The 20,495-nt window shown below is 40.2% G+C and overlaps 2 protein-coding genes across 7 annotated transcripts in view; both read right to left on the bottom strand.

Moving 5' to 3' along the window:
• Positions 1-9,105, bottom strand: part of Stxbp3 (syntaxin binding protein 3) — a 52,199-nt gene extending 43,094 nt beyond the window's left edge. For 2 of the 5 annotated variants that reach the window (XM_033758195.1, XM_010605937.3), the window contains exons 1-3: positions 8,760-8,904; positions 2,663-2,712; positions 1,970-2,051 (exon numbers count right to left, since the gene is read on the bottom strand). In XM_033758195.1, the coding sequence (XP_033614086.1) occupies positions 1,970-2,051; positions 2,663-2,712; positions 8,760-8,808 (181 nt within the window). In that variant the 5' untranslated portion in view covers positions 8,809-8,904. Of the gene's footprint in view, positions 1-1,969; positions 2,052-2,662; positions 2,713-8,759; positions 8,905-8,959 lie in introns of those variants that run through there. The other 3 variants (XM_019204803.2, XM_019204804.2, XM_010605938.3) reach the window with 3 other exon arrangements.
• A 3,279-nt stretch (positions 9,106-12,384) lies between these two features.
• Fndc7 (fibronectin type III domain containing 7) overlaps positions 12,385-20,495 on the bottom strand; it is a 28,340-nt gene continuing 20,229 nt past the window's right edge. For both annotated transcript variants that reach the window (XM_010605934.2, XM_010605935.2), the window contains 2 exons: positions 16,381-16,410; positions 12,385-12,452 (listed from right to left, as the gene is read on the bottom strand). In XM_010605934.2, the coding sequence (XP_010604236.1) occupies positions 12,421-12,452; positions 16,381-16,410 (62 nt within the window). In that variant the 3' untranslated portion in view covers positions 12,385-12,420. The remainder of the gene's footprint in view (positions 12,453-16,380; positions 16,411-20,495) is intronic.

Genomic DNA, 20,495 nt, shown 5'->3' with positions numbered 1-20,495 from the left:
AAAAAAAAAAAAAAAAAAAAAAAAAAAAAAAAAGAATTCATGAAACAGATTCATATATCCAGTAGATTAAAAACGCTAGTAAAGGTATTCACAAGAGAATGAGCTAATGTGAAGACAGAATATTAGATATGGAAGACAGGACGGCTGTCAGTGTCTGTGAAAAGAGAGAGCTCTTAAAAATAGTAAGGGAGGGCCGGGGATTTAGCTCAGCGGTTTGGTGGCCTGCCTTGCAAGCACAAGTTCAATCCCTGGTGCCAAAAAAAAAAAAAAAAAAAGTAAGGAACCATGAGAAACTGATCCAGCAGCTCCTAGATGAGGCAAAGAAGAATAACAGAAGACTGATAAGTGTCCATGAAAAAACAGGAGAAAGTACAAATGACATTAAAAAAAAACTGTTCACAGAATTAATGACAGAAAACTTCCCAAACAGAGCTAAAGAATTTGACGTACAGATAAGTGAGGCACACAGGACCCCAACTAGCCATGACCAAAAAAAAAGAAAAAAAAAAAATCTATACCTATCTATGTAATAGTCAAGATCCTAGAAACCCAACAGAGGAACAAAATACTACAAGCAGTAAGAGAAAAGAAACAAATCACATACAAAGTAAAGCCCATCAGAATCACAGGAGACTTTTCAACACAAATCCTCAAGTCAAGGAGAGCCTGGAGTGAGGTATTTCAAGTCCTAAAAGAGAACAACCTCCAACTTCTTATAGCATCATCATTTTTTTTTTCAGAATCTGTTCTTTTTCTGAGGTGGGGGGCAGGGAGGTACTGGAAATTAGGGCCTCACACTTGCCAGGCAGGAGCTGTGCCACTGAGCTACATCCACAGCCTACAAATGTTGATTTTAACCTTAATATTCATTTAGAAACAACAAAAGAAAACCACAATGGCTAGACGTTTAACCATAAGTTGTAGAGCACTTGTCCACAATGTGTGAGGCCCTGGATTTGACTGCCAAAACTACACACATAGACACACACAAGAAGGAAAAGGGAAAGAACCGCAAAGATCAATCAAAACATTGAGATTAAAATATCAATATACCAAACTGTTAAATATGTAATAGTAAAAAAATTAAAGAAGAACCTCATCAAAACAGTTGACTTAATCTTGGCTAGGGGCCCTTAATTATATCTCAGACAGGCAAAAATCTGACTTATAAAAGTTTTTCTGGAGATTTACAGAGAAAAGAAGAATGTTTAATCTAAGTGTTATAACTAGAGCCATAAGAAAAAACAACCTTAGGGCTGGGGATTTAGCTCAGTGGCACTGTGCCTGCCTCACAGTACAAGGTCCTGGTACCAAAAACAAAAACAAAAACAAAAAACCCCAAAACCTTAAAAACACAACTGTTATGGTTTACATCTACATGTTCCCTAAAGCCCCATGTGATCACAGGCGAGGCTTTAGGAGGTGAATGTTTCATAGGGCACCATGCTCATGGATGGATTAGTCCACTGAAAAATTTATATGTAAATGTGGTATCAGAAGGTGGCACATGGCCCGAAGAGGCAGGTTACTGAGGGTGTGGCCTAGATGGGTATCTCACTCTTCCCAGCCTCTCCCTTGATTCTCTCATTTCCTTATTGCCATGACCCTTTGCCACGCTCTCCTGCCTTGGCGTTAGCCCTCTAAAATGTGAGCCAAAATAAACATCTCTCTTAAATTGTGGGCAACAAGTATCGTGTCACAGTGAGAAGCAAAAATGACTAAGACAACAACTACTATCTAATTTTTTGTTTGTTTGGTTGGTTTTGAGACATGTCTTGCTATGTATTTAAGGATGTCTTTGAACTCACTAGCCCAGGCTGGCCTTGAGCTCTTGGTGATCCTCCTGCCTCAGCCTCTCAAGTGATGGGATTATAAACACGCACCACCATGCTTGGCAATTTCTTAGTATTTCAAAACTTTCCCAGTCAGAATAAAAAAAGTATCCACAAGAAGAGTTAGTAACACTTACCAGTGATTCCCTCTTCTAGAAGATCTGTCATTTTGCAACATGATGCCAAAAGCTTAGTAGTAAATTCATCTAAAAGCATTATCTTAAAACAAATACAAATTAAGAAACAGTATAAGCATTCGATTGTCAAGAATGCATAAAAGACAATTGGCCCTTAAATCTACTCAAATTTCTAACTCTTTTATGACATGAAATTAAAGTATCAAGACAGTAGGCAAAATGATCTCCACTCATCTTTTAGCTTGCATGATCTGGAGATTTATTTTTCTCAATGGATATAATATGGTATTATATCTAAGTAAGCAAAAAGAAAATTTCTATTTTGAATTAGAGAGCTTATCCATTTAAACTATACCTTATGTTTGATATCAAATTTTCTTAAAATTATAAATCGTGACTTAAATTATTACTATCATAGGAGTTGTTACTATCCCTATTTTATTTATTTATTTTTGGTACTGGGGTTCAAACTGGAGACCTTGTGCTTGCGAAGCAAGTGGCGGCACCAATGAGCTAAATCCCCGGCTCACTATCCCTATTTTATAGACAAGGAAACAGGTAGAGAAAAGGTCATGTAACTTGTCAAAGAAGTGAACCTAGGATTTGAAGGCAAACAGTGTGCTTCCAGATAGAAACATCTTAAGAACAATATACTCAACTCCTCAACATAGGAGTAAAGTATGCAAATTATACCTTCCATTCTCCTTCTTTCTTGCAGTCATCAAATACTGTTGCTTTTATCTCTGTTTAAAAGAAAAGAAATTATTTAGGAATCTCAGTCAACATACATATAATAAACTACTCTGAAGGTTCAAAGTAGGGGAGGAAAATTCCAATTTGAACATTTATTAAATTACATAAAAGCATAAAAAATCTATCTTTAATATCTAACCAGTACATTTAAACTATAATTTTAAATATTTTTTATTGGTACATGTTGGTAGTACACAATGATTATATTGTGGGGAGTTGGTACAGGCACAGGATATTTCTTATATTTTTAACTTTGAGATAAGAGTAGCATAAGAAAGAGATAATATATTTAAGTGTATGAACATATACTGAAAAATATTTCTGAAAGTATAATCTGATTTGGTTTTTCCTATTTTACTTAAATTCTCAATAGACAAGATGAAAACAAAAAATCTTTGAAAAGACAAGAGTTAAAGATATCATACCACAGTGACATATGCATATTCATGTTTATAGCAACACAATTCATAATAGCTTAATCATGGAAGCAGCCTATATGTCCATCGACAGATGAATAGATAAACAAAATGTGGTATTTATTCATAATAGAGTACTACTATGCCATAAAGGATAAATTTGAGTCATTTGTAGAAAAATGGATGCACCTTGAGACCATGATATTAAGTGAGGTAAATCAGACACCCAAACTTAAATAAGCATGGCTTCTCTTATATGAGAAACCCAGTATATAAAGAAACTACACAGGCCAGGCGAGGCGGCGCACACCTGTAGTCCCAGCACTTGGAAGGCTGAAGCAGGAGGATTGCTGTGAGTTCGAGACCAGCCTGGGCTACATAGTGAGTTCCAGGTCAGTCTTAACTACATAGTGAGACCCTGTCTCAAAAAACCAAAAAAAGAAAAAAAAGAAACTACACAATAAAAGACAATAAGAAAAAGAGGTGAAAAAAGTTATTGTAATCCAGCATGGACAACATATCTAAAAGTGTACTCTGATTTAGTACAATTGTCTTATGTGTTGCATACTATTTTTGGGCTGTTAGTTGACTGTTAATCTGTATATCTGATAATTAATTTTATAAAGACTTATGAAATAAATGATTCTGATGCTGGCCAAAAAAATTTTTAAAGAGGGATAGAAGGAAAAGTAATTGTTATGTACATGTACTAATTTCCTACACTAAATATGATCATGTTTTGCAAATGTGACTAGTAAAAATAAAGAAATTTTTAAATAAAATTAATTTGTAAAAAAACCTTTGGGAAGATTCTTAACTAGCTCAATGTTAAACTGCATTTGACAAAACTGTGTAATTTTTTATCCTAATTTATAACATTATGCTTCTTTTATATTTTTTGTTTGTTTGTTTGTTTTTTGAGACAGGGTCTCACTATGTAGTCGAGACTGACCTAGAACTCACTATGTAACCCAGGCTGGTCTTGAACTCACAGCGATCCTCCTGCCTCAGCCTCCCAAGTGCTGGGATTTACAGGCCTGTGCCACCACTCCCGGCATTTTACTTGATTTTATCAGATTTATTTGTATCCTTCTCTTAAGAAATGAATGCTAACAGTAATTATGATACAGTAGGTTGACATGAAGTACCAAACAGAAATCACCTCATTATAATCTTCAAAATATTATCGTATATACACTGTCCTAGCTGATAGAAACTAGGCACAGTGGCTAATGAGCAACTGAAATGTGGCTAGTCTCAACTGAGATGTTCTGAAAATAGAAAACTGGCTGGGTGTAGCGGTGCCTTCCTGTAATGCCAGCACTTGGGAGGCTGAGGCAAGAGGATTACCTCAAGTATGAGGCCAGCCTGGGCTACACAGGCAGTTTAAGGCCAACCTAAACTACATAACTACATAGTGAGACCCTCTCTCTCTCTCTCCCTCAAAAAGAAAAAACTATCCAGCTGTACATTTAACATTAACATATTTCATTATACTTAATTTTTAAAGAGTCATTTCCCTTCAAAATAGGAACAAGAAAATCACTTCCTTTATGGTATTAATAGAGTGCCAGAAATGCTGGTGAATACTATCTGAAAAGGAGCGGAAGAAATCATCTTTAACGGTTCCCCATTGCCTAGAATGTCTCAGCTACTTGGCACAGCACTCAGGTCCCTTCGTAACTGGCTCCAACCTACATTTTCATCTGTAACCCACCCCCCATATCCCTGGAAACAAATACTCTGTACTCAACCAAAAGGAATTGTCCCTGTCCCTCCTCCTTTTTTTCTTGTTCCCTCTTTATAATCAGTCATATACTTTGCTCTACTCCCATAGCTTCCTTGCTCTACTCCCATAGCTGAAACACTTTTCACAGTGATAATCTAGTATTTAGTACTTGTGTACATAGGAGCTCAAAGAATAAGGTAGATATTAAATACACACTAGCTCAAGTGAATAACTGTAAAAATCTGAAAATACAAAAAAATAAATAAACCCAAAAATAAAAAAACACTTAACAAAATAAATTTAAAATAGGAAGTGACCAGAGTGAAAAGACACAAAAAGATCAAAACCAAAACAAAAAAATGATTATCTGTGCAAGCTTATATTTTCAAAACACTTGAGGGCTGGGGGTTTAGCTCAGTTCTGCTGCTGCCCGCTTCGAAAGCACGAAGTCCTGAGTTTGATCCCTGGTACCAAGAAAAAAAAAAAATCAATAATGTTGAAAAATGAGGGTAGCAAGAAATAGAAGAAAATTATACAACGGAGTTATTTATTTTTAGAAAGCATTGTTACCCCATCACATTTCCTTAGGGTAGTGATGTGAACCTTTTAGAGCCAGGGCCCAAACTGTAACTCAAAACCCACTTATTTATGCAAAGTGCCAACACTATAATTAAACCTTATTTTAGAAAAAACAATTCATACATTAATATCTTTTGTCTTAAAAGAAAAACAAGTAGCACAGGTTGCCACCACTGCCCTAGAGTCTGTTAGAAATTTAAAGCCTTGTAAGACACAACAATGTACCTTCCTTCAAGAAACTTATTAAGAGTCCCATCAGGCGGTAGTGAGAAGTGCCATTTAAGAAGGGAAAATTCAGTGCTACAGAACCTAAGAGGCTAGGTAAAAAAGGGAAGCCACTGTGAAACTGCTAATCCATTTAAGCTAAGACTTGAAGGGTGGCTAAAATTAGGGTATGTGAGTAACAGGAAAAGTGAGGCATCTAGACAGTGATAAGCCATGGAGGCAAAAGATTTCAAGAATAAACAATGTGGACAAGACGGAAAAATCAGAATTATGAAGGTAGAAAGTAGGTAAAAATAACAAGGCAGACTGAGGCCAGGTTACAGATATTCAAAAGTAAAATAAAATTAACTTTAGACAATTGGAGGTCTGCAGGTCCTTAGGCAAAGGAAGCACATGATCATAGCACAGTACCATTATAGGAAAATTATTCTGGCAGCAATTTGCTGGATTGGCTGGAATAGGAAAAAGCAAGAGTTTGGAGGCTCAGTTAGGAGACTGGTTAGGAAGGTAATACAATAGACCAATCATACAATAAGACCCTACACTAAAGTTTAAAGTGGGAAGCCATAGACAGGTCAAACATGAACTCTGCAGTCAAAAGGAGCTGGGTGTAATTCCTAGATATCAATAGCTGTTATCCAGGTTTATTTTAACAGCATTATCAAGATATAATTTTCATACCATACAATTCACCCACTTAAAGCTTACAATTCAATGGTTTCCATATTTACAAAGTCATACATCCCTCACATTACCACAATCATTCTGAAAATATCTTCAATACTTCAAAAAGAAATACCATTCCTTCAATCTCCCTTTTGGATATAAGCATCCACTTAATCTACTTTTTTTTTCTGATTTAATTCTGTACATTTCATATTAATAGAGTCATAAAACGTGGTCCTCTGTGGCTTCTATTACTTAGCATAATGTTCTTAAGATTCAGCAATTTTATAAAATGTTATCAGTATTGTGTTTCTTATTGCTTTCATTCATTCATCAGTCCTTGGTTATTTGAGTTATTTCTGCTTTTTGGCTATATGAATAATGAAATGCTAATAGTTTTATCAGTTCCAATTATCTGTGAAACATACTAATTCTCATAAAGTTTAATGTATGTAAAGTGTTTGGCACAAAGTAAATGTTCAAGAAATAGTACAGTAGCACCATTCTCTCTACTTACCACACTCTGGGTAAACTAAAGGTTCTTAAAGGGAGCTTTCTATCTTCACCTAACTGTATTGTATCTTCAAACCAGCAATATATGATTCTGTTAACTCAGGAGATTCCTTCAACATTTCTTTCAGATTCTTCATATTTCGCTAACAATTCAGAGGCTCCCTTTTCTCAATATATACGCTTTACTCAACAAATGCTGAATTATTATTACCTTGTCCTTTATGTTTCTGTTATATAAGGTTTCAAAGAGCCATTTTATAACCTATCTTTTTCTTTCCATTCAATCGCCATCCTTATCTTCTTTGTTTTGTCTGTGCCAATGTCTCACTATATAGTTCAGGCTCGCCTTGAACTTCTAGTGATCCTCCTGCCTCAGCCTCCTAAGGGCTCGGATTACAGTAATGCACCACACAGGGCACTTTTTTTTTTTGATACTGGGGATAGGGGATTGAACTCCCGGCCTTGTATCTGAGGTAGGAGGCAGCACCACTGAGCTACATCCTGGGACCCAGGCAGGGCAGTCTTTATCTTATACTCCATCTGGATAGGTGTTACTTCAAATTAACAGCACAAAGTATGATTTTTTTTTTTTTTTTTTTTTTTTTTTGGTACCGGGATCAAACTCAGGACCTTGAGTTTAGCCTGCTATCTAGGCGCAGTGCCACTGAGCTAAATCCCTGGCCCCAAGGTGTATTTTATTATCTCTCCACTCTCTCTCTCACCTAGTTTCCATGCTATAAAATAGACTGGCATTACTGTCAATCTTTTTTTCCCCTCATAAACGCTGATGTAAAGTACCATGGGTAGCTTGTAAATTACTTAAACAATACAATTTGCTACCTATTTTCATACCAATGTATTTGTATGCCACTATGATTTTAAACATTCCTCCAAACATGGTTGGGGGTAGTGACCTATAATCCCAGCCACTGAGGAAGTTGAAGGATCACAAGTTGCACCTAGCAATACTATACAGAGAGACTATGAATAAATAAAAAAACATTTACGACAGATGTAAGTTCTATGAAAATGCTGTCATTTAAAAAAGCCAACCATTTTAATCTTGAAAAGCAAAATGCCGACCTTAAAATTATTTTTAAAAAGATAATCTTATACTGCTCCTTATTTTTCATATATCTATACACTTAGTGCTTGCTATGTTAAGCAGTATCTCAGTTATTAATCTGGATTTTTAATTTTATCCAAGAGAATTCTATAACTTCTTGAACTGTGTTAACTAAATAATTTCTGTTTTTTGTTCAACGAGTTATAGTATGGAACATTAATTAGCTGTTACTCCTTTTCTACTACCACTAGACTATAATTATTTTCAACACAGCAATGCCAAACAATGATGGTTCTTCCTGTTTGGCGGTTTCATTCCGTCCCTAATCTGCCAGGCCTAGGTTTGGAGTAATTTTTATGAAAGTCAGAACATCAGAAACCAACAAGTAGCATGATCTTTCAGCAGGGAGTGGCCCCAGTGTAAGGGAAAGGTGAAGGTTAGCTTCGCCCTGGCTATGCACGGAGCTGTCAGAGCTAGACATCTGATCATTAAAATGGTCCCTTCTCAAGAACTTTTTAGCTAGTACGCTTCTCTAGGAGTAGTGGAAGATGGGCCTCTTTAACAGTGAAGTGTTAAACACTTAAAGTGTTTTTTTAAAGGACACAAACGTATGGTAGTAGAATCTTCCTTGATTACACGAATAAGCAGCCTCTGGAAACTCCAAAGTGTGGGAGGAGGAGGAGGAGGAGGAGGCAGGATAGAGAAACACAAAGCCCAGATTGTCCGGGTGGGGAGACATCCCCGTGCTCCCCAAGAGGCTGCTGGGCTGGAGCAGGAAAACAAGGCCCGCCGCGGCGGCCTTCCAGTCTTCTCTCTCTCAGCCCCCAACCCCACCGCACTCACTCTGCCACACCACGCTCTTCAGACCCCGCTCCGTCACCAGCGGCGCCATCTTCCCAGCGCTGTAGAATAGCAGCCACCACCTCCTACTCGCAACCTACTTTGGCCCCCGAAGTCGCACTCGGTGGCCCCGCCCCTGACTGCGGAAAGGCCCCGCCCCTCCGCCGACTTCCTCTCTCAGCCCCCAACCCCACCGCACTCACTCTGCCACACCACGCTCTTCAGACCCCGCTCCGTCACCAGCGGCGCCATCTTCCCAGCGCTGTAGAATAGCAGCCACCACCTCCTACTCGCAACCTACTTTGGCCCCCGAAGTCGCACTCGGTGGCCCCGCCCCTGACTGCGGAAAGGCCCCGCCCCTCCGCCGACTTCGCCCTCTGGTGACGTCACGCGCGTCAGCGTGGGGAGGGTGCCGCCTACGCCTGGACGGAGGCTGCGCAGTACAGGCGGAATATTCATGAGAATTAGGGCGCCCCCTTGCAGGAGGATAATGTGGCCAGAGGTTCGAAGTCCGGGGGCATCGGAAAGCAGAGATGAGTCGCAGGTTGTGAACTGACTGATGCAGTCGACAAAATTATGAATTTACACATACACGAGGAAACCAGGAGCATACACGAGGAAACCAGGAGCCTTCGCTTTATGAAAGAATGAATACTTTTTCCACTAAAAGTTTCTTCATTTTTCAAAGACACGATAATTGTGTAGAACTAGGAAGTACCCTTCAGCGTCCCCAGAATTGTGTGCTGAGCTTTTAGGAAATTCAAATCAGAGACACTTTTTCCCCTGAAGAGTTCATAGTCTAATTAATAAAGCACAGTACCTAGCTTGCTGTGGGTAGTCAAACAATTGGTTGAAAAAGTGGATACCTTGATACAATATACAGTAAATTAGCCAATAAAAACCATTATTCAACAAGTGTGTGCAACAAACGTATAGAAAGGGCTATCAATACTTTAAGATCCACAATTATTGTTGAAAGCCGATTAACAGAGGAGGTGTTTTGAGCTCAGACCTAATTAAGGCAGAGATCAATTTAGAGAGTTATTTGGGGATATACTATTAAGTATATAAATCACGAATTAGATCAGTTTAGTTGCTGACAGCCCTATGACGTGACCAGCTGGTACACTGGCAGAAATTAGACATTCCTAGAAATTAAGACATTCTTAGAAGGGCAATAGTTCTCAACTTTCAAGTTGGTCACTCAGTGGAAATGGTCAGTGACAACTACCACTAATAATATGTAGTACTGAGGGCTTATTATTTGCTATCACCATGCAAACTGGATAATCTCATTGATCCTCAAAGCAATCCTTACAGATAAGAAGGAAACAGACAATGCAGCTAAATTTATTGCCAAGGATGCACAGCTAGTGCTAGAGTAGGAACAGGAGCAAGCATGGCCCACACAGTGGAGCAGTTTGTGGGATGACCTGCAATTTCTAGGAAAGAAAAGGAGAATGGAGAATGAAAACAACCTTAATAGCCACAAACTGTATTATTAGTTTGAGGTTTATATGGGAATAGAAGCTGGAGCCCTGGCCTACCTTAAACCTACTTTAAATAGATTCAGTTGCTCAGCATTTTAAATAAATGCACATACTATTTCCCTTCTCATTTTAAAATCATATGTTAACTAAATTAATTTTATCCTCATCCAGGGTGGACCACTCTGTCTTCTATGGAATTCTAACCAAAGTAGTTCACCTTTAGATGCCTGCTAAGCAGATGGCCCCTCTGGGACCAGAGATTCTGGCCTTCCATTTGCCCTTTGCCTGGGTTCTTTGGCTCTTCCAGTTAAACATGGCCACAGCTCCATTCAGAGGGTGCATCTTGCCAGCAGCTCAGACACAGTCTCACATGGGCCCTGGACCACACCCCATGATGCAGCTGAGTTCTAGCCATCAGGGCTGCCCTTAGAGGGGTGGACTTTCTCTGAAGTCTCTATAGCTTCTTAGCCTCCCATCAGTGACATTGTGCTTCAAGGAAGAGCATTGGGAGGCAAACCCTTGAAGGTTCCCAAACCTGGGCCTGGGGATGCAGCTCAGTGGTTGAGTGCTTGCCTAGTATGTATGAAGCCCCGGGTTTAATGTCCACCATTGAAGGGGAAAAGGTTCCCAAATCCAGCTGCATGTCAAAATCACTTGGTGAACTTGTTAAAAATAATGGATTCCCAGGCCTGGTCCCAGACATGAATTTGAATCTCCAGGGGGTAATGCTCAGGAATCTATGTGAAAAATGGATTCTCCAGAGTGATGCTGATGTACCTAGCCCAACACAACTCCTGTTCACTTACCAGTGTTTAGGAATAAAAGTAAGTGAAGCACAGCCCTCCACTGAGTGTGCTCTTGGGTGCATCAGATTCCACTATTAGGGATCAGTGCCTTTGGTTTGTCTCCTTTTCAAGTGCAGATGCTCTGGGGAAGATCTGTCAGCACCACATCACCTTCTTTCTTGGAGAACAGTTTGATATCTCAGAAAGGAAAGAAGATGTAAGAAGGGAAGTTTAGCTCTGTTTCCATGCCAACCTGCCAACCACAGACATCCCTGGTTTCATAGCTATGCTTTGGGAGGAATAAACACCATAGCTGTGTGTGTATATGTATGCGTGTGTGTGTGTGTGTGTGTGTGTGTGTGTGTGTGTTGCAAAAGTACCACTCAAACTATTTTTACTTAGGTTCCTAGCATTAGAAGGACAAACATTTTTTCTAGATACAACAGATTTATGCTATATATCACTGATGTTCCTCTCCAAAGATGAAAAAAGCACTACAGTGTGAGTGGGAGAGGGGGAACACAGCCACCAGAATTGATGATCCTTCTCCCGGAAAAGACGTGAGTGTGTCACTGTCACAATTCAAGGCAGACCTTTGGCTGTCCCTCCATCTGACACTTTTGATCATTCAGAAAGCCCGACTGCAATCCTTCTAGCAATGATTTCCCAGACACTCCCTTAGGCGTCAAATCATGTAACACTTTGGCTGGTCAGAACCGCAGGCAGCTCAGCTTCCCTGCTAACTTGCAATGAATGGGCATTTGTTAGCACAGGTTGCCCTGACAGCGGCAGCAGCCTAAGCTGAAGTCCTGGCAGAGGTGTGTCTCAGGATGAGCCCTGTCCTGGTGCGGGTGGCTGGACTTCTCTAAGAGTGCACATCTCCAGCCTTGAATGGCTAGGGGCCTGCGCAGTGCACCAAGTGCTGGTGTTGATGAAAAACTCATGAAGTGGGTGTGTTGAAGTCTACGGTGTTTCTGGATGTTAAATGTCAGAATTGCTGCTGAGCAGTTTTTCTGCCTCCAGGGCTCTGACATTGTGCTGACTCCCTCTGGCCGGCTTCCAGAGGACTTTCTGGATCCATTTCTCTAGGGTCTTCTCTGAAGCTGAGCTTGAACTCCTTGGTAGGTGATGACACACCTGATCTTGCCATCAGGAGGGACAGTCACTTACCCTCCTCGAGGACAAAAGAATCTTTGCTATCTTAGAAGCATTTTTATATTCTAGTAAATGTTTTCCATCTCTACTTACTAACAACTGAGACAAGTCTGCAAAAGAAATGGGAAGAATTTTTTAAAGTGAAGACAGCATTTCCCTATGGAATCACACAAAATGAAGTTACATTGCTACTACTTACTTGGTCAACTCTGTTTTTATCTGGGGCTTGCTGTGTCATTCTGCATTGCTCTTCCCTCTGTAAATCACTGGAAAGAGCAAGGAAGGGAAGAGGCAGCAAGATGCATTACATATGCAGACATTTTCTTAAACTAAAAAGCGGAAATGTCACTGAGATTTTATTAGTGTGTTGCTTTGAAATGCAGCATTTCGTGCAAGTGAGGAGGAAAATGAGACAACCTGAATTGTGCGAAGGGTGGTTGTTCCTACTGACCAGCAGTTTCAGACTAACCAGAGTGATCTCTGTCTTGCTTCATGAAAGAAAGAGTGCCAGAACTCAGACTACTGACTTGGGATAAGAACCTTTCCTTTCCATCCGCAGACCAATTTGCTGTGTTCCTCATGGAGCTCTGACATTTTGTAAGTTGTTCAGGGGAATCATAAACCTGTTCACCTGCTAAGGAAATTTCAGAGAGGCAACTTCCTCAAAGCTCCCTGAGATGGGCAGATAAGAGACAGACTGAATGCTGAAGGTGAAGAATACCCCATGGAGCGACATCAGGCACGAATGCCCCCACCCATCACCTCGGAGAGATTGTTTTCCTCTCCCTTTCAACCTGCATCAAATCTCCAGCATCAAAATAGCTTTCCTGAATTAGAGCTATGGTTTTCCAACTTTAGGGTGTGTTGGAATCACTTGGAGGCCGTGTTAAAACAAACATGGCTGGGCCCCATCTCCAGAATTTCTGAGTCAGTAGTTTTTGGTGGAGCCCCAGAAACTGCATTTCTAAGCAGCTCCCAAATAACGCTTTGAGAACTAATAAGCTATGTTATTATGGAAGCTGAGGTTAAAATGTAGACACCTTGGTTAGAAGTAGCATATTAAAATGTTATAAATGGTATATGAGTATGATGTGAAATTAAATTTATCCTCAATTAATAATAATTAATTTACAGTGCATTTACTACTTACTACAGGCCTGTCATTGTGTCCATGTAGTTCTCATTACATTTTATGAAGTGATTATTATTCCAATTTTCAGATGAGGAAACCCAGGCTTAGAGAAAATCGAGACAATTTAACTAAGAGCAAATGATATTATTAGGATTTGAATCCAGATTTGTTTCTTAGACAGTCAATTCATGCAGGTAACAAGTCTAGGATAAATAAATAGTCAAGGAAGACCAAAAGTCTTAGGCCAGGAAGATTTCCACAGCTTCCTTGAGCATAGCCTTAGGTCCCCTTTCAGCCAGAGTGCTGATCTGACTTCTGCTATGTACAGAAAGGAGATGTTGAAACTGGAAACAACAATTCAGAACTCCCTCTTGTAGACAGTGATTTTACATAACTATAGAGGCCCTCAAGTGACCTGGCTTACTCAGTTTTTGAGAATCTTGCAGGATTTCTTTAAGTATCTCCTTTGAGAGAGGCTGATTAAGGAAGGGAAGAGCCAGGATAAGCTGCAGCCCCAAACGAGAGAATAGGGGAAATTGTGACCTGAGGCAGACTTCTCTAATATTTTGTAGATCCAAATCACTCACAAACCGGATAGAAAGATACAGAAGCATTTTGGCAGGATATGGCCTGGGCCTCTGCATTCTTTAGTAGCCTTTCAGGAGGTTCTGATACACACCAGAGTTTGAGAAGCTCTACCAAAGCAGGGCTTCACACAGTTGAACACACATGCAAATCACTTGAGGATTCAGTAGGCCAGGCCAGAGCCCGAGATTGCACCTTTTTTTTTTTTTTTTTTTTTGGTACCAGGGATTGAACTCATGACCTTGCGCTTGCAAGGCAGGCCACTGAAACACTGAGCTAAATCCCCAGCCGATTGCACCTTTTTAACAGGCTCTCTAGTGACACAGTTAAGTAGCAAGGTCAAGGAATAATGGTTTTTCTAGCTTGTTTTTTTGTTTGTTTGTTTGTATTTAAAGCATTGCAACTCTTTTAACAAAAGAAAGGGAGATCAATAGATACTATACATCCCTCTCTTGCTAAAGGCCCTAAGATATTTCTACCTTTTTGCTCTAACTCTGGGTAAGACTCTTTTAAAACAATCATAGACTGGATGAAGTTGGGTAGATCTCTAATCCAAGCTATTCAGGAGGCTGAGGAAGAGGATCACAAGTTCAAGGCTACTCTAGGCACCTTAGCAACACCTTTTCTCAAAATCAAAAAATGAAAGGGCTGAGGATTTACTTCAGTGGCAGTGACCCTCAGTCCTAGCACTGCAAAATAAAACAAACAATACTGAAAATAGTTTCTAAGAACACAGATATAAGTCTGTGTACCTTTCTCTGATGACCAGGGCTCATGATCAATAGAACTAGAACTTTGGGAGATTTTTAAAGCTAACTCTTTTTTTTTGGTGGTGGTGGTACTGGTTCTTAAACACAGAGTCTTCCACATGCTGAGCAGGAGCTCTATTGATAAGCAACAACCCCAGCTCCTAAAGTAATTTTTTTTTGGTACCAGGTATCAAACTCCAGACCTTGTGCTTGCGAGGCATGTGGCAGTACCACTGAGCTAAATCCTTGGCCCAGTAATTTTTTTTATAGAACTAGAAGTTTCCTCAGTTTGTTTTCTCTAAGCCATGTCTGTTTTCCTGTAGTTATTGGAAACAAAAACTCTTGAAACATTATCGGGTATTGTGCTTATTTTAGGCCCGCAGGTGGGATGGGGGGTTGGTGGAGCAGAAATTGGAAAATATGCGTCCTGCTGTGTTTAGAGGTGCATTGGACTGGGAGAGGAAAGGAACCCCGACAGAGCCCAGGCAGTGCACTGGGACACACTCCAGACCCAGGCCCTGTCTATGGAAGGAGGCACTGGGTAGGGAGCTGCCCCACACATAGGCTGGCAGCTGGGGTTTGCTGGAAGGAAGACTTCATCTCCTCACATGCCCTCTGAAGTCAGCCATGTTTGCCTGGTTGCAGGGCAAGTTCTGTAGTTTTGGATTGATCCTACTCCCTCGGATTTTTCTAAGGCTCCAGACCACACTGTTCCCTAGAGGAGTGGGACACGGATTCCTCATGAAGTGCATATGCTATTTCTTGGTCCTGTTGACTCCTTGGCCCAAGAACAATCTGTGGCAGCAACCAAAAGTGGCTAAACAGGATCAGCCTGAGCAAAACTGAGCAGACATTGAGGGTTATTTTCACTCCCTTCTGCACCCCTTTTCCTCCTCCACTGGGCACACCCACGCCTGCAAACCAGAAGCAAACATCCTAGCTCTCACCAGATTAATAGAGTCCCTCTCACACCTGACTACTAAAAGTGTGGCCAGACCAGTAGTATCAGCATCACCAGCACTGCTCTGACCCAGTTAGAAATGCAGTCTCAAGCCTTTCCACACCTACCAAAGCAGAATCTAGTTTCAACAAGGCTGGGGTGGTTTGTAAGCACAAAACACTTTGGAAGTCCTGCTCTACAGTAGTAATTATCCCCCTTGGCTGCCTTATAAAGTCACCAGAAGAGCTTTAAAACATCCTGATGCCTGGTGAGGCATGGTGACACATGCCTGTTTTCCCGGCCTTCTGGCAAACTAAGGCAAAATGATCACAAGCATGAGTACAGCCTGATAATTTAGTGAGACCCTGTCTCAAAATAAAAAATAAAAAGGGACTAGAAGTGTAGTTCAGTGGTAGAGTGACCCTGGGCTCAGAACTGGAGAAAAAGATTTTCCAGGGACAGAACCCAGGACCCAGGTGATTTTAAATTCTCCCCTTCTGAAGTAGGAGGGATTAAGGAATTTACATTTTTTTCTGTAGGATCCCAGAAAACTGAAAAGACTTCAGAATTCCAAGGAACTCATACGGGTCAGTGGAATCTGAGGGTGGCACTAAAAGAGAGGAGAAAAAGGTATGAATGGGTATGCAGAGTGCCTTTGCATCAAAGAAAGAAATAATTTATCTTTCTCACTAACTGTGACATCAGTGTTCACCCTGACTTTGTTAAGTAACACCAGAACTCAAGAACAAAAAGTCCCTTCTGCTTTATTTATGAGACAAATGACTTACCCATTCCAAGCGTACTTCCAGAGCAGGTTACTGTAATAAAGAAAAATACAAACACTGAAAATATATGTATTGATGTGCTAAGATGGTGAAGACTTAACAGAAAGTAAAAGGAAAGTGAAGCAAAGAATGAATAAGAATGAATTTGGGTGATAAGAGGAGATAGCTATTAGCAGTATGACCTTGAACAAGTCACTTCACTGTGCCTCAGTTTATCTGCAAAGTGCTAAGAACACCAACCTCATATGTTTGTTATAAGGCTTACAAGGATTAATACATGTAGCACTCTAAGGATAGCACCAGCACATAGCACTCAATAAATATTCACTATAAGTAGTGAATAATGTAGCCAGGCATGGTGGCACACATTTGTAGTCCCAGCACTTGGGAGGCTGAGGCAGGAGCATTGCCACAAGTTCGAGGCCAGCCTGGGCTACATAGTGAATTCAGGACCAGCCTGAACTACATAGCATGACCCTGTCTCAACAATATAAACAAAAACCCCACAAACAGTGAATGCTGTGAACAATATTGTCCTGATAATCACAGTAAAGCATCACTGACATTGAACTGACATTGAAACCAACAAAAATACTTCTCACAGGGGCCAGGGATTTAGCTCAGTGGTGCCATCATCTACCTTGCAAGCCCAAGATCCTGTGTTCAATCCCTGGTACAAAACAAAACAAAACTTCTCGCAAATTCATGGTTTTTACCTGGGAGACTAAGCAATGGTGAATTACAAAACTAGACAATCCTCACTAAGGTGAAATGACTGCAGGCTTGAGATGGCATCCACCAAAGGGTATCAGAGTGCCAACAACCGAGACTTCTGATGGCTCACAAACTATCAGAGGAATGACTAAGGACTGAATAATGTCCTTAAAGCACAAAGGGAAAATCAAAAACAAAATATTTGCATCACCCGCTTGCCCATGTGATAAAAGGCACATAAACTCATTTATTCATTTTTAAAATTTAAAATATGTTGGCCACTGCAAGAGAAATCACCAACAGAGCTGAGGGACAACCTACAATGTGGAGGAAAAATTTTTATCAGATGTTTTTCAGACAACATCTGCTATCTAAAATATATAGAGAACTCAAAAAAATCATGCCCCCCAAATAAAAGGATTAATTCAAAATGAGCATCTGAAATGAACAGACATTTCTCAAAGAAGTAAAAGCAGCAAATAAATATATGAAAAAATGTTCCACATCACTGGTCATTCGAGAGATGCAGATGAAAACAACACTGAAATTCCACCTCACCCCAGAAAGAATGGCTGCTATCAAGAAATCAACCAATAACAAATGCTGGCAGGTCTGTGAGGAGAAAGAAGCCCTTCTCCATTGTTGGTGGGAGTGCAGACTGGTGCAATCACTGTGGAAATCAATATGGAGATAACTTAAACAACTAGGATTAGAGTCCCCATTTGACCCAGCTATTCCTCTGCTGGGTATCTTTCCAAAAGAATTAAAAGAATCATACCACAGTGATATATGCTCACCCATGTTTACAGTGGCACAGTTTGTAATAGCTAAAACTTGGACACAGCCCAATTGCCCATCAACTGGAGACTGGATAAAGAAGATGTGGGTTTTTAAAAAATAAAATGGAGTACTACTCAGCCATAAAGAACGAGAAACTAGAGGTATTTATAGCTAAGTGGATGCATATTGATGACATATTCTTTTTTTTTTTTCTTGGTACCAGGATCAAACTTGGGTCCTTGCACTTGCGAGGCAGGTGGCAGAACCACTGAGCTAAATCCCCAGCCCAAGGACATATTCTTTAGTGACATTAATAGGACACATGTGTAAATACTGTATAGTTTCTCTGGTGTGATAAACTAAAAGTGTAAATAAGGGTCAAAATGTATAATTGATATTTTGTAATAGGAAGAAAAGGTCTAAAGGTAGTGGGCAAGTAGGAGGGGTTGGGAAAAGGTAAAAAGGAAGGAGAAAAAATAAGATAAAAGGAAAAAAATGGAAACAAAGTCTTTGTAAATAGGGAAGGGTGGAGGGGGGAAGGGAGGATAAGGGAAAGGGGAAAAAATAAGAACCAAGATATGTCCTGTAAAGGTACAAGATCCCAATGATGAATGTAACTGTATTATATATCTAAATGTACAAATAGAATATTTTAAAAATATGTTGGTCACATTTATTTGTTTGTTTGTTTTGGTTTTTTGAGACAGGGTCTCACTATGTAGTTGAGGCCAACCTGGAACTCACTATGCAGCTCAGGCTGGTCTCAAACTCACAGCAATCCTCCTGCCTCAGCCTCCTGAGTGCTGGGATTATAGGCGTGCACCACCACACCTGACTGTTGGTCACATTTAGATGCTAAGTACTGACAGGAAGAGAATCATTTTCTAGGGGAAATGGCACATGTTCAAAGCACAATAATATGTTGTCATAATGGTAAGGGTTCTTTGAGGTTGCAAAGGAGGGAGGGAGAGGGCTAATTTAGCCTATGAGTATTAGAGAAGGCTTCACAGATGAGGGGAAATGTGGGCTGGTAGACTTTAGAAGTAGGATTGAAGACCATGCAGAGAAAAAGTAATGCATTTGCTCAGAAATATGATGATGCAACGTGGTTGGTATGTGTGGCTGGAGCAGGTGTGTGTGAAGGGTTCCATGATGAGGCTAGAGGAGGGGACGGCTTTTCTGTCCAATACAGTAGCCATTCACCACACATAGCTGCTGAGCCTGGGAAATGTGGCTAGTCCGCTATACGTATAAAATGCACAACAAATTTCAAAGACTTAGTATAAAAAATGCAAAGTATCTTTCCCACATACGATTATTAGAGGTTGAAATATTTTAAGAATATTGGCTTAACTAAAATATATTATTCACTTAATCTCACCTGTTTCTTTGTACTTTATTAATTTGGTTGCTAGAAGTTTTAAAACTTTCATACATGGTTCACCTTAAATTTGTATTGGGTGGTGTGGATGGAGATAGAGACACCTTACGTGCTATGCTCAGAGGCTTGGATTTTTTCCTGTGGGGCAATGGAAAACGTTTGAAGATACTGAAGCGTAAAAGTAAAACCACTGGGCTGGGCACACTCCTGTAGTCCATGCCACTCAGGAGGCTGAGGTAGAAGGATTGCTCAAGCCCAAGAGTTTGCAGCCAGCCGGGGCAACATGTAAGATCCTGACTTAGGAAAAAAAAAAAAAAGTCGTAAAACTCTAACCAACCAAACAAGAAGAGAAGGGTTGTACAAAGCGATTTGGGAGCCTCTGAGCTCCAGTTTCCTCATTTATAAACTGGAGGTAATAAAATTTTTTGAATCTACCTCAGGGTTATTTTGAATATTCAGTGAGATATGGAATATGAAGACGCTTGATAAAGAATGACGTATTATGCAAATGTGATGAATTATTGTTAGTAAGCTATAGGCTCCTCTTACTAAGAGCTCATCCTCACCCCAAGAGCACGCTCCTGTCTCTTCCCATAGGGCTATGCTTTGGGCCAGCTTGTGCTGTGGACAAGATAATGAGAAAATGAGGAATCAGAGCATGACATCCAAGGACAATGACAACACTCTTCTAGGAGGAGCTCGCCTTGTTCCATCACCGAGAGCCATCTTGAAGCTCCTGTCACCTGCATTCAGTTAGAAATTTTGTATTCTGGTTATCAGTAAAAGTTTATGAGTCGTTTATTCTTTCTGTGTTGGCCTAAAAGCTTCTAGGGCTTTGTTATCTCTTTTCTTTTCTTTTAGAAATAAATGAAAATTATGACCATGCCCTGGGCAGTGTAGCAGAGGGTGTTGGAATGGAACACAGAGCAGGATTGCTAATGTTTTCTGCCAGCTCTGATGAGACAGCACTGCTGCCAGCTATGTTGTTTGATCACAGCCTATTTGTTCGCTTGTATTTCCAAACCTAGTTTATGATTTATAAATTCATTTTCTCTGGTCCTCTAAACTTCATCATAATTCCCAGTCTGTGCAAATAGAAGCACAAACCTCTTAATTTTCAATTTTCCGTGGCGTCTAGCATTATCTCTATGACTATGTTAAAAATCTGTCTCCAGCCAGGGATTTAGCTCAGGGGTGCCACGGCCTGCTTCTTAAGTGCAAAGGTCCAGAGTTAAATTTCCAC

Source organism: Fukomys damarensis, unplaced genomic scaffold (assembly GCF_012274545.1).
Source record: "Fukomys damarensis isolate Sample0158 unplaced genomic scaffold, DMR_v1.0_HiC HiC_scaffold_33, whole genome shotgun sequence".
In the NCBI taxonomy this organism is placed as follows: Eukaryota; Metazoa; Chordata; class Mammalia; order Rodentia; family Bathyergidae; genus Fukomys; species Fukomys damarensis.
Note: the sequence above shows the minus strand (reverse complement) of the source record. Positions and strands in the feature narration are given on the sequence as shown.